The 14,563-nt window shown below is 39.8% G+C and overlaps 1 protein-coding gene across 3 annotated transcripts in view; it reads right to left on the minus strand.

The window, feature by feature from the left end:
• Positions 1–14,563, minus strand: part of limk1a (LIM domain kinase 1a) — a 63,447-nt gene that overhangs the window by 22,273 nt on the left and 26,611 nt on the right. For all 3 annotated transcript variants that reach the window (XM_061719322.1, XM_061719323.1, XM_061719324.1), the window contains one exon: positions 7,574–7,712. In XM_061719322.1, coding sequence (XP_061575306.1) covers positions 7,574–7,712 — 139 coding nt within the window. The remainder of the gene's footprint in view (positions 1–7,573; positions 7,713–14,563) is intronic.

The raw sequence follows: 14,563 nt of genomic DNA on the forward strand, positions 1-14,563 counted from the left end.
CAGCATATCTAAACTGCCTATTATCATCGCCTGGTTCTGTAACTTCTGCTACCACCAACACATCATTCCTGTAGTCTCTGTGTATACGCAAATAGCCATCTTCCAAGCAGTAAAGCTCGAAATGAGGCAATTTGCTTATGCAGTGCTCAGGCCCCTGGCCACAGCATTTCCTTTCTGCATCTGTGGCCATCTCCCTGCAGTTCCCACAGGTACACCGTGGAAGAGCAGCTGCAGGTGGAAGAGTGGTGCTATCCAATGGAGGCAGGGCATCAAAAACCAATCCAGGGTTCCGGGAGAAGATCCGGGTTGCGAGTGCTCGTAGCCCCATTTCACTCATGTTTTGAATGAGTTCCTAAGTAAACAAACCACAAAATAGCATTTGGCATTTACATTTGATTAAAACTACATAAGATGCTGACATAGATACAGATGGTGATATTACAAGTAATAATTTTACTGCTGCCTATCAAATGTTTAGTATAGCCTACTCTGGAAACAAACCTCTGTCTGTACTCGACGGTCATTTCGGAGCACCTGAACTCTGCCCTCTTCCTCTGCATCTCTGCCTCCTCTCCTTCTCCTTCCTCTGCCACCACCTCCAGCACTGGGACCTGAATTACCTCCACCTCCAGGACCTGCACTCTGTTGTCTTCCCCCTCTTTGGCCTCTTTCTCCTCTTCGTCCTCTTCCACCTCTCTGACCTCTTCCACCACTTTGGCCTCGGTCATCTGGTGCAGGGCCTGCCCTCTCTCCTCTTCCACCTGAAACATGATCTGCACTCTCTCTCTCAGTTCTCTGCTCTCTGCCACCTGGTCCATCTCCTAGATGCTCTCCTCTCTGCTCTGTGTCTCCTGGACCAAGACCTGCACCCTCTCTTGTCCCTCTCCCTCTTCTTTTCCTGGGTCTGCTCCGCCTCCTCTCACCTGCCCAGCTCTCATCAGCCTCAAGAGAGGGTACCTCAAAAGTGAGGTCTAAATCAGGCTGAAACAAGAGAGAGCAGTACAGGCAAAGATCATCAGGTACAAGTGCTAGGCTACCTTGACATAAACGTGTATTATAAGCATATTCTATCGTTTAGCCTGTGCAATAATTTAGTGTTAGTTTGGAAGTATCAGGCATAATTCCACGGCAACATCCTCAATACCAAAAGCGCATAATTTGGTCCACATACATGGAACTTTTGGACGTGTTTTTAATTCAAATTCTACACGTCATGTAATTTTTCATTACATGACGTGTATACATTACATGACTGATGTATTTTAGGAAAATTACCCTCGACTTTACATGTGGTATTGTCGACGTTACAAAAAGTTATCATCGATATGAGCCTAGTGTTTCCAACCAAACACTAAATTACTGCATAGCCCAAAATTAGAATTTGCATCGATTTTTCAAATGCGTTCATAAAAAGCTTTACATCGCAACACTAGCCTAATAAAGACATTTTTAACAGGGTAACTAACTGAAAACGTATGCTCCGACTGAAATGTGGTAACATTTACGATTCTGTTTGGCTAATCGCCATTAGTAAATTTTGCAGTACATTATTACTTCACAAAAGATCTTTCATAAAGCATTAAATGCAGAAAATAAACTTACTGTGTAGGACTCGTCGCTTGCCATGGCAGCCTACGTTCCTGCTGCATTCTGCAGCCTACCTGGCAACCTCTGGTCGGGGAGGGGAGGGGGGGAGTACACGCCGCTCAACAATATTTTGAAAATGACTGCAGTACCAGTTTTGGCCATTTCTTACACACGGCTCCTTTAAGTGTCACTGAACAAGACGAGCCAGCAGCCAGACACTCCTCTGTATGTGTCCGTGACGTCCCTGAAGTGTTAAAATTAAACCACAGCTCACATTCATCTCTGATGTGGCATTGCATAGTTTAAATACCGTTGACGGAAAGCTTCGTGACAAGTCAATGATGAAATCAAAAACTGGTGGAAAACCAAAACTCCTCCGCTAAAATAACCTGAACAGCAACATCTTCATGAAAACGATTTCCCAACAAAGTGTCTGTTGTCACTTAGAGGCAAAACATTCATTAGGCGTTTACAGAAAGAATGAGCAGATTCCCAGTCACACACAGCTACATCTTACCAGTGGGAGTTGATAAAGAAAGTGTGGCTGTGGGACTTTCCCACTGATTGCAGCTGCCCGAAAAAAGATCTCAGTTTCTCAATTTTAACTACAATGTAGTTACTGTATGTCACAAGACGTAGTGATTTCAACCTTGGTCTTTTAACTAGCTATAACTTCACCTATAAAAGCAAAAATTATTTAATAATTTACATTTATTAATATTAAAAAGTTTGTATTTGATCTATTTCATTGAATATCTATGATCTTAATATTAATACTGGACTAAAAAAGGAACTGAAAACAATAAGAGAACATGCTGCGACCTCACATGTTCCCTGGATTTTCATAGGGGAATATACAAAGTAAAAAAAAAAGAAACTGTGATTTCAGAGAAACGTCTTGGATTTCACTTCAACTGTTTCGACACAGCTTGTACTGTCAGAAACAAAATGTTAAAAAGTGAAACAAAGAAAGTCCCCAAAATTTGATACAAAGTCATGCCAAAACCATTTCTCCTGAGTCCTGACCAAGTTCCTCCTATTTGTAAATTCAGATGATGAAAATACATAAAACTGAATTAATGAATGCTGACGCCACCTGAATAACTATTTATCTCCAAAAAGCAGTAATACAGGTAACTGATATCTTTTTCTCTCAGTCACTCAACTGTTACATTAAAGGGGCATTTGGGCCAATTGACCTTTGTCAAGATAAATTGCTATTTTAAGCCTCTAATGAAATGTCCTTCCATTTAAGTGATAGTGTAAATAGGGTCCCCACAGACACCAGGGGTAATTTTAACTTTGTCTGTGTACACAAAGTGTTTGTCGATTTACAACAAGGTGGCACTGACAGGAAGGAGATACCTAAACAAACAGTCCTTTTTCTGCACTTTGTGTACTGTATTGTGTCTGTTGGGACCCTATTACCCCCTAACTGGAAAGACATTTTTGAGTCTTAAAATAGTTTATCCAAATATGTCTATTGCCCCCCATATGTGTGTGTTACAAATAAATACTATATTTGGGTGTTCTGTTCTAACTCAAAACTTTGATTCAAGTCGTTTTGGTCCCCAATGAAATTTCCCCTTTCTTGCCATTTAATATTAGACCTATGATTGTTTTTAGTTTGAACTGTTTCTTTAAATACGACAACTGGACTTTTTTGTTCGTTCTTGAAGAATCTTCACCTCTTGTCCAAATTGTTTTCATTTTATGCTTTTTTTATTAGTTCTGGCTGGTGGGGACTTTCAGTAGAAACAGGAGTTAGTGTACATGCAATAATATATGCATATTCAAATATGTATCAATTTATTTGTCTTTAAAGCTTTGATAATGTTTTTTAATAACTTTTCAGATTTTTTATTTTTAATCTGAATCCGATTTTTGGATCTATGACTTAATATTTAGGACAGATTTTATACACATGACTTTGTTGAATGATCAGAAAATTGAATTTTTTTAACCCTTACCCACCGTGAAAAAAATGTTGCCTTAAATACTCACATTTTCTTTATTGTGTTGTTTTGAAGCAATGATCTTATCTAGAGCAGGTTTTTATAAGTCATCTCCTGCACTCGCCATAGTTGTGTCTCATCCCTTTAGATGTGCATCTATCTAACACATAGATTCATTGTGTCTGTAGCACAGCAACGAGTCCAAACCCATAACAGAGCCACAAAATAACTATTTTCAGTAATAAACAGATCGTGGATTCGTGAAACGGACAAAAGAGCTCTGATCTCAACTCCGGTTTTTTAATCTTCATCTGGCTCAAAAATATTATACAATAAAATCTTCAATGAAAACATAAAAGGCTACATTTAAACCTCTATTTAAGCTAAACTATCTCAACGAAATTTGAAACCTTAATTCAAAATAGGATCAATTCTTCTAACTCTGAAATTGGCTGCCTTTTACGAATGAATAAATAAGTGTGTGTGAATTCATAGTATTCATTTTGCACTGGTACCGTAGTTTATGTTTCAGTATCATTTTGTATATTTACATGTCCATATTTTTACACCAGTCGTATAATTTTTGGAAATTGCATATTCTATTTTGCATATTTATATTTTATTTTATACAAGCAGTTTACATTTCAGTAAGTTTCTACTTAAATATCCAACTATACTTTACATCCGAAGATTTGTATTTAAGTGTTTATTTTTGTGTGTGTACTGTGCTCTTATGTTGTCATATATATGTTATGTGTCTCATGTTATTTGTAGCACAAAATGATGAGAAGGACCGGTATTTTGCAACTCTGTATGTTCTGAACATAACAATAGTGACAATAAAAAGTGGATGAAATGAACTACTTTTGGAAAAATCCTAGAGATCGAACACGCTCCTGTAACTTGTGTACCCGATATGAACCTTCACGCGAGTCCAGAACTCAGAAGATCAGAACTCAAAATCGATTCCATCATCATTACTGCTGTCCTTGTCTGAGTGAAGACTGACTACTCGTCACTGTGGCAAGGGTAATGCAGTAATAGGGAGAAATCTCTGACACAACAGGTCGAAGTCTGGCTCAGCTCCCATTAGCTGGAGATCGGCGCTGAGTTGTTTGCAGAAAGGCTGACTGGCTCTAAATAGGGAGATGGTTGGGATTACTGCAGATTCATCTGTCTGTCGGATGTGATGGACACAGATGAAAATAGGGATGAGAGTAGAGAATGTTAACTCACTGTTCAGGTGATAAATTAGGCTGAGGATCTAAATAACTCAGAACCTCTTCTCTGGCTGGATTATTTTTAGTTTCGTCTAAGCTGAAGCATGCTCATTCTGAAATAACAGACAATCCTCTAAAACAAAGGTTTTCCATTATATAAATGATATATTTGGTCTTGGTGTTTACAAGTTATTTGTACACAACCTTTTGATTGGCAGAATATTTTGTCATTTATGTATTAATACACTTTCAGTGACTATGAACCTAGGTTAGCGAGGGCTTTGTCAGATGAGGTTAAGGGATGCAGGAGCAGAGAGCGGATAGGATATTCTCTGTATAAAATAATTCTCATTTTCAACTTTGTTGAACGACAGATAGGGTAAACCAGGGAGACTGCCTGAAACAAACTGAGCTGTACAGTATAACATGTCCTCCACCATCCTGGGACAAAAAAATCCTGCTGACGGTAATTCCTCCTGGCTGCACCACAACATCCATTTTTTTGTGTTTAAGGTCCAAGAATGTAACCCCCCACACACACACACACATTTTAACTGTATGAGGATAGAGCTTTTACTCTTTTCCCCTCCATATACTTGAAGTGTTAGGAGTAGGAGGCGATGTAGAAATGCTCACTTTGGAAAACTGCAAACTTGCATGGTTTAAATGCATGTGAGAAGGAGTCTGAGGAACTGTAAAATGATCTGATTGAGTGAGTGCAGCATGTATTCTGCACCTCTACACCTCCATGACAAGTAGACTACTACTACTACTACTACTAACCTCCATGTAAGGACAAACGGTGAGGAAACAGGCCACATCCAGTGAGTAGTTAGTGAATGAATAACAATCTGCATAATCTTGTATTTGGAAATGTGGCTCTAGTTCCAAACTAAACTAGTTTCTTTCAGGGGAATGACAATATAGCCTCTGGGGGACAGCTGAAAATGTTGCAAACAAACAAACAAGAAAACATTATATAAAATAAATTGTTTTTTATAGCATACTTTGTAGAATCAGAGGTGATAAGATGGCCTGATTGGTTGACTATCACGGCTACAATTTTGTCTGCAGACTGGCTCATTGCTGCATCCACAAGCTTAAAGACTGTTACTGTGACAGCATCATTTCAGGTGCAGCAGCATGAGTGAATCTTGAAAATAGTATTGTGTTTCCCTGCTGATCTGCACAGGTATCTGAGTGAATGTCCAAAGTACTTTTTTTCCCGAGTGCGGTACAGAGGTACGGGCCTGACCTTGCTCTGAATGTCTGAGTGGTAATACAATTGGTCTGGCCATTTTGGCATTAAAACCTGAATGGCTGAGTGGGCTCAAATTTGCTAAAGTGCAGCTGCAGAGACAGTAAATCTGTGACTTTGCACAGGAGAAGGAGCAATAAGCAAGACAAGGAGAGAGGCAGCCATCCCTCTTCCTAATGCACTTCGGAGTCTCCAACATGTTTCATTACTGAGATTACACCGAAAAGGCTGATATGTCTGAAGAGGGTATATAAATGACAAAACATGTGCATGTGCTCAGACACTCCAAACTCAGATATGCGGCTTCTGTTTATCATGTCTGTGATTTGACACTGACATGAGTCTATAACCAAAAAAAAAAAAAAATCAAATGTGTCCGACCTGATTCTTTATGTGCAAAGCAGAAACTCAACTTAGCACATTAAGCAGGCTCTTAAATTAAAGGACTGGTCTCAACCCAACAGTCTAGCTTCTGTAGCACTTTAAGGGCAATCTATCACATCAGGTATCCACTAAACAACATGGTAAAATTGCAGATTCTTCTCACAGAAATAATCTAAGAAGGAACTCTTTCTAAAATAAAACCATAATACAGAAGTCAACGACACATAATTGGATAGTTACAAAATTAAGTACAAATTACAAAGTACAAAATTAAATAATATGTGTGCAACCCAATTTCATAGTGTACTTTAGCACTGAAATGTGGATAAAAAACTCTTTTATATAATCTTGATACTAGAAACGCAGCAGTTTTCCACAATTTAAGTGTATTTCCTCACAAACCTAACTTTTTTTTCTTTTTTTTTAACCTGTATTTTGACTGCCAAGGCTGAGTTTTCAAATTAGACCTCAGTAGGTGGTATTAATGCAAAATAAAAACAACAAAGAAAAATTGACTCTTTACTATTTCAGTTTACCAGAATTGCAACAATAAACAACTGACTGGTTTATGTTAAATAAATCTGAACAACAGTTTGAATTGGTGAATCTTTACAGCCCTGATGAGCCATTCCTGAACACTTCCTGTTCACAAGTAGCTGTGTAAAAGGGTTTGAAGACCCAAAACAACAGAAAGAGCCATTTCACTGAAGGGACTATAGGCTGAAAAGCTAAAAATGAGTTTGTCAACAAGAAAATGATTTTCTCTGATATAGCAGTTACAGTATCTACTATAAAAAATATATGTTTTGTTGTGGTCCAAAATAGAAAGATGTCCACTTTACTTTATTATCTTTCTGATTCTCACTGCTGCGCACCCAATCCTCTTGTGTCACAACAACAGCTCTTGACTCTCACCGGTGGTCTGTAAGACAATCTGACGTAGCAGCCAAAGGCACCAGGGTCAGTTACAGGTTTGGACAAGGTCCCATGTGCGTCCACGTACGCTGGCAAACGACTACCAGGCAGAGTGTAAATGTATGGACTTGTGTTTGTGTGCATGCGTCTGCCTGCTCATAGCGTCACAGCTCCAGGGTGTAACTCGAGTTTTATCAACACACAAAGAGTCAGCGGGGGTGATGAAAGATGAGTCAGCTGATAGATCCTCTTACCATGATGAGGCCGGTGGTGATAGGGTCGTTGCAGCCGTGGCACAGCTCCCCAAATTTGGCCCAGTAGTCCTTCTTGCAGAAAAGCCGTCCATCTTTTTCATAATACCAGTGGGACAGGGACGCACTGCACTCACAGCACCTGAGAGACAGAAACACAGACACTTCAGCCACTCATGATCAGCTTTAATCAAGAGAAATGCAAACATGATGGTGATATGTTATGATATCGTATGATCTAAACATCCTTGTAAGGTCTGAACACTAAAACTGCCTTGTACCTATATGGTAACTAGAATTGATATGGTATTTTACCTGAAAACTATTCATTCTTAATTCTACCATTAACATTGATCTTTAAAACACTAGCTGTGAACACATGTTCAGCATAGCTTCAGTATTTCTGTCTATCTGCACATCAGACCACCGGGAACTTTAAAAAATCAACACCGAATTAAGTTATTATTGTGTTGACAAACCATTGTATCCAGCTTCACTCTGGAAACTGTTCTTTAAGCCTCATAATGACACGCTACGGGCCGACAAATTACAGTTTTCATGGTGACAGAGTCTTTTCTGCACATCTATCACACACACACAACACTTGACAGATAAATGTGATCACACCAAAACACACGGGTACGGCTAGAAAAACAGAGAAATGGCCAAAGAAAAACACAAAGATGATACAAAATCAGTTGTTAAAAATGACATCAGCCAGCATCACCAGGTGAGGTAATCTGCACATGTTTGTTGGACACAAGTTCCACTATTTTAAACCTACAAAGATAATCAGCTGATCACGTCATGGTAACGACAGCCAATTATATTGAAAAACATACATTATATATTTTCACTGGCTTGAATTAACCACTGAAAAAAAGGGGCTTCTGCTTGACCATGAAAACAAAAAGACAAAGGTCATGTACAGTAAGATTAAATCCACTTTCCAGTTGAGGAAACAAAGGTTGACAAAGGCATACGGTGTACTTACCAAAAGAGGTCTGTTTTTTAAACTTCGTACTATACCAGTAGTGCGTACTGATTATACCAAAATGTAATACACAGTGTGCAAATAAATAAATACGCAATCTACAGTAAAAATACTTTTTCCATTCTGGAAAAATGTACAGTACATGTGCAACTGGCCAGTCTACAGTTCATCTTTTACCCCTTGATGCCTGATTTATCATATTGGATACAAACATTTCTGAGACCTCCCCAGCAGCCCCAGATTCAAAGCAATTATTAAAAAGTAAACTCAATAAATTCTTAAAAATAAATACATGAAATAGAAACATTGATAAGAATTACCTAATGTATTCATATAGATACAAAAATATTAATTAGAACATTTTTAAAGAGGTGTTTTTAATTTCAATAGATTTTTACTTTTACTTATTTTGAAGGCCACATTTCTGCTTTCAAATCAAAAATATTATCTCAGAGGTAACGCAGACAAGCAGCAAAGCTGATTTACAACTCAAGACTTTCATAATAAAAACTTCACTTAAAAAATAATGTATATGTATTATTTCATATAGCAGGCATCAAAGGGATGTTCCATGATGCAATTGGTCACTGCAGCAGAAGTTGGTAATAGTTTTCATGTCATACGTGCAAGAACTACTAAACTACTAGACATAAACCACTACACCAGTATGTAGTACATGCAGCGCGTACTGCAGGGTAAGTGCTGTACACAGTATGCAGTTTTATAAACATTTTGGCTTTGACACATCTTGATGATGTGTTTCATGGTTTTCCCCAGTTGCATCCGAGACCGTTCATCTTTCGCCAGTTCGCTTGATGTCTGAGGGTGCTAGTTCATGCGTTTGACAGAGGTTTTGCCAAGACATGAAACTATTGTACTCCCGATGTCTAAGATCTGACTCCGACAGCTGGGCATGTCCTAATATGTACCGTATACCACACAGACGACTTCATAAAAATCAGCCAAAAGCCAGTCCCAAACTTTGCTTAGTAGACTCCTCATTGTTACCCTCAAGAAGACAACAATTCTTCCAACTTGACTAAATCTATGTTAATAATAAAGAATAATTACATTTATATTAAACACTGAAAAACACCTGCAGATCTGAAGCTGAAGTCCCCAGCAAGATATGCTCTGATTTACTAGAAAAAGATCAACCTGTGCTGCTTCACTTGGCCTTTCAATTCCACCTGAAGGGGCTGAGTGACGGGATCGCAAACTGATCAGACAGCTGATTGACATGAGCTATCGACCGACCGGAGAGCAGATGACAAAGGCACAGAGACAGACGGATAACATCGTGGTAAAGAGTGGAGAATTTAAGTGTAAACAAGATAACGCAGCCTCATGCTGGTTTGAAATTCAGACTCAAAACAAGTGAGTAAGGGTGTTTCCTGGTAACTGCCAGACGGTAATAAACACTTCACAGGAAAGACAGGAGTTACTGCCTATGACTTAACCTTTTGAAAAAAATGTAGCAGAAAAAAAGAAAAAACTAAACAAACAGGTAGGAAATATCTCTCTTTATATTCATCATGTTGTAAACACTTTGCTCATGTATGTCCTCAAATAAAATCAAAATGTGTCCTAAACTACCCATATTTATAAATTATGCACTTATGAGTTGGTGCCTTGGTGACGTCTTTGCAAGCTAGTGTGAGCTCGTCTGTAATCTGACTAAATCTCTGTGTCCAACATCCATGACTAACTGAATGTCTCCACTCCGTCCCAGCGGCTCTGCCTCCAATCATCCGTCTGTCTGGCCACGTCTCAGCTCTGGGTAGCTGAAAACGGTGTCTGGTTGCTCCGAAACCATTAAAACAAATCAGTGCAGATTCAAAGGCTGGAGCTGGACAATCCTTTTTATTCTCCATCTAATCAAATTTCAAACTGGTTCCTTTGATATTTAGGTTTAATGTCGTGAATAAAAACAAAAATACAATTTTAACATTTAGTTAATATTCTTCTAAAGATTTCAATAGGTGGGCCTCTTATTGTGCTTGGGGGTCATGTTCTGGGTCTCTGGAAACGCTTAGAGACAACTTCTATTGTAATAGACGCTATATAAATGAAATTGAATTGAATTGAAATTGAATTTACTGGTTCTTGGGAACTTTTGGAGTCTGGATGTGATATCGTTTGTTAAATAAGAGAAAAAAAAAACACTGTCAATGTCAATATTTTTATAATATAGTAATGCTATGTTTTCTAAACCAGTTAGAGAGCATTTTGTATGTATTTCGTAGTCAATAACTAAGGTACAGGCCTGACCTTCACGCTTGACTTTCCTGTGGCCACAGTTTAACGCAGCCAACCACTACCAGTACAGACATAAATAATACAATACGAGCACCATCTCTGTGAATATTCTGAAGCCTGAAATGTGCAGAATCAGAATAATGTTGACGTATTCAGAGCAGTGCCAAGCTTCATGTAGGGAGAATAAAGTTAACATTAAATATGTTGCGTCCGGACTTCCGGTGTAGCGACTAATGGACTAGGACGTGTTTTTTTGAGCTCCTGCAACAACCTTTAAAAATATCTATTTTTGGTACAGCTTTTTCATCTTCCTTCGGTTTATTTTTCCCGACCTTCATTATTCTACTTTGGCCCCGTATTTTTGCCGACCAAAATGCCTCCAAAACTCAAACCATCCGCACCACCCCCGCGGCCCTCTCCGCACGCAGCATCCCCGCCTCGTGGTGACCCCCCGTCCAGCCTGGCCGAGGCCGCCGGGGCCGCTCCTTCACACGACTTTAAGGCCGAGCTGCTCGCATCACTCCGCGTTGAGATGGCGGCTGTTTTTAAATCGGAGCTTCAGGCTGCTTTAAATGAAAACCTGTCGAGCATCAAGACTGAGCTGCAAGCGGTGAAGTCGGAATTATCAAAAAGCATTACAAACATCCAGTCTGATGTGCGCGCTCTGAAGAACACCGTGGTTGAAATGGAAACATCTCTTTCATCCTGCACCGATGACATCACAACCTTACAGGCTAAAGTGGAGCATCTGTCAGCTGAACTGATGAGGCTGGATGGTAAATGCGAGGATCTGGAGGCGAGATCCCGGCGCAATAACATACGGATCGTGGGAATTCCTGAAGATTTTTCCACCTCTTCTGCTGTTACGGATATTCCCTCTCTGCTCAAGGAGGCTTTCAGCCTGGAGAAGGAGCCTCTCCTGGACCGGGCGCACCGCACCCTCCAGCCGAAGCCGAAGCCCGGAGAGCGCCCTCGTCCCATCATCGCCCGTCTGCACTATCATACAGACTGTGTGGATATATTGCGCCGAGCCAGGGCTCAGCAACGGATTACGTGTGGAGAGTTGACTTTTTCTGTCTTTCCCGACCACACCCAGAAGACGGCCCGTGCCCGAGCCGCCTTTAATGACGTCCGCCGCCGGCTCCGCGAGATCCCGGGGATCCGCTACGGTCTGCTGTACCCGCCCGCCTCCGCATCACCCACAACGGCGCAGAAAGGGAGTTCAGGTCGGCAGAGGAGGCCAGCGCTTTCATCACGTCGCTCAAAGTCTAGTTGAACTTTTTTCAGTTCATCAGTGTCGGTTTTTTTTTTTTTTTTTCTCTCCCATATATACACGGTATGTGGTTTTCAGTTTAACTTGGTCGTGATTGGTTGTACCTCTCTGTTAATGTTGCTGGGCTTGCAGGAGCTCAACACGAAGCTTGTTAGTTATTATCTTGTTAGTTATGCTTAAAGCCGTAAGTGTTCTTTTCAGGGATCTGACTCCTTCTGGAGTTTGCACTGGGTTCTCCATCGTTTGGGGATGGGGTCGTTGTAAGTGCAATTGGGGGGTGGGGGGTGGGGGGTTCAGTAGGTTAAGTTTGTTGTTGTTTTCAATTTTCCCCCTTTTTTTTATTTATTTATTTATTTATTTATTTTTTTCTCCCCCTTTTTTTTTTTTTTCTTCTTCTTTCCTCTTTCTTTCTTTCTTTCTTTCTTTCTTTCTTTCTTTCTTTCTTTCTTTCTTTCTTTCTTTCTTTCTTTCTTTCTTTCTTTCTTTCTTTCTTTCTTTCTTTCTTTCTTTCTTTCTTTCCTCCCTCCATCCCATTCTTTCCTTTCCTTCCTTGGGGATCCGCATTCGGTACATCTCTATCTTTAGGAATTTAACATATGGCCACTAATACTGGTACTTCTGTGAGGTTGTTGAGCTGGAATATTAAAGGCATGGGGAGTCCAATTAAGAGATCGAGAATATTTGCTCACCTGAGACGTCTTAAAGCTGACTTAGTGTTCCTTCAGGAAACCCACATGCGCACCAAAGACCAGGTCAGACTTAAATGTCCCTGGGTTTCTGAGGTGTTTCACTCTGATTTCAACTCTAAGGCCAGGGGGGTTGCTATATTAATTGGTAAGTCAATGCAGTTTTCAGCATCTAAGGTGATTTCAGACAAAAACGGCAGATACTTAATTGTGGCGGGTACGCTATTTCATATTCCCATATTATTAGTTAATATATATGCCCCCAATTTTGACAACCCACACTTTATGAACAAGCTTTTTGAATGTCTCCCCTCATTGAACGACAGTCTTCTTATAATTGGCGGGGATATGAACTGCGTAATTGACCCCAAACTAGACCGCTCCAGCCCACGAAATCTGACTCCTTCTTCAATGTCGAGGTCTCTTTCAGATTTTGTGTCCAAGAACGGTTGCACCGATCCTTGGAGATTTTATAACCCTTGTACCAAAAAATATTCCTTCTTTTCTCAGATGCATCAATCTTTCTCTCGGATTGATTATTATTTTATTGATGCTAAACTAATTCCCAAAGTACTGTCTGTTGATTATCATCCTATTGTGATCTCCGACCACGCTCCTCTTTCTTTGGATATTCAGTTCTCTTCACAGCCACGCTACTCAACATCTTGGAGGTTCAATACATTACTTCTCTCAGATGATAAGTTCACCAATTTTATTACAACTAAAATTGATGATTACATCTCTATAAATCAAAATGATATGGAACCAATTTCATCTTCACTGCTGTGGGAATCATTAAAAGCATATTTGCGGGGACAAATTATCTCCTTCTCTGCTCACTTGAATAAGTCCCGGAAAGCCAAATTTCAAGAACTCTCTATTAAGATCACAAAATTGGACCAACAACTTGCTACTTGCCCCTCTCCCAGTTTTCTTAAGCAACGTGTCGATTTACAGACTGAATTTGATCTCCTTACCACTAATGACGCAGAGCGACTTCTCTTACGATCACGCTCCGTATATTATGAACATGGAGACAAGGCAAGTCGGCTCATGGCTCATCAGCTACGTCGCCAGGCAGCCTCACGTATGATCCTTCAGATAAAAGATTCATCAGGCTCATTGCATCAGGATCCCACCGCCATTAATTCTGTCTTTCACTCATTTTATTCCTCTTTATATACGTCTGAATCTCCATCTGGCTCCACTGAATTGAATTCATTCTTAGATAGCCTCAACTTTCCTGTTATAGGCTCCGATGCTGCTAAAAATCTTGACTCGCCATTAACGGTAGAAGAAATTAATCTCGCTGTGAGAAGTATGCAAAATAACAAAGCTCCTGGCCCTGATGGATTTCCAGTGGAATTTTTTAAGAAATTTCAGGATAAATTGTCCCCTTTATTGCATGCTGTTTATAAGGAATCCCTGGAACATGGCACTCTCCCTCCCACTTTAAGGCAAGCCTCCATAAGTCTCCTCTTAAAAAAAGATAAGGATCCAACTCTCTGCGGCTCATACAGACCTCTTTCGTTAATAAATGTAGATGCTAAGATCCTTGCTAAAGCCTTGGCTTATCGCTTGGAGAACATTGTGCCAACTATTGTCTCAAATGAACAGACAGGATTTGTTAAGGGGCGACAGTTATTCTTTAATGTGTGGACACTTTTAAATATTATTCACTCTAAAACTATCACCACAACACCTGAAGTCGTAATCTCAGTCGATGCTGAAAAGGCATTTGATAGGATTGAATAGGACTATTTATTTACTGTACTGAAGAA

The sequence above is a fragment of the Cololabis saira genome, chromosome 4 (assembly GCF_033807715.1).
Source record: "Cololabis saira isolate AMF1-May2022 chromosome 4, fColSai1.1, whole genome shotgun sequence".
NCBI classification, from domain to species: Eukaryota; Metazoa; Chordata; class Actinopteri; order Beloniformes; family Belonidae; genus Cololabis; species Cololabis saira.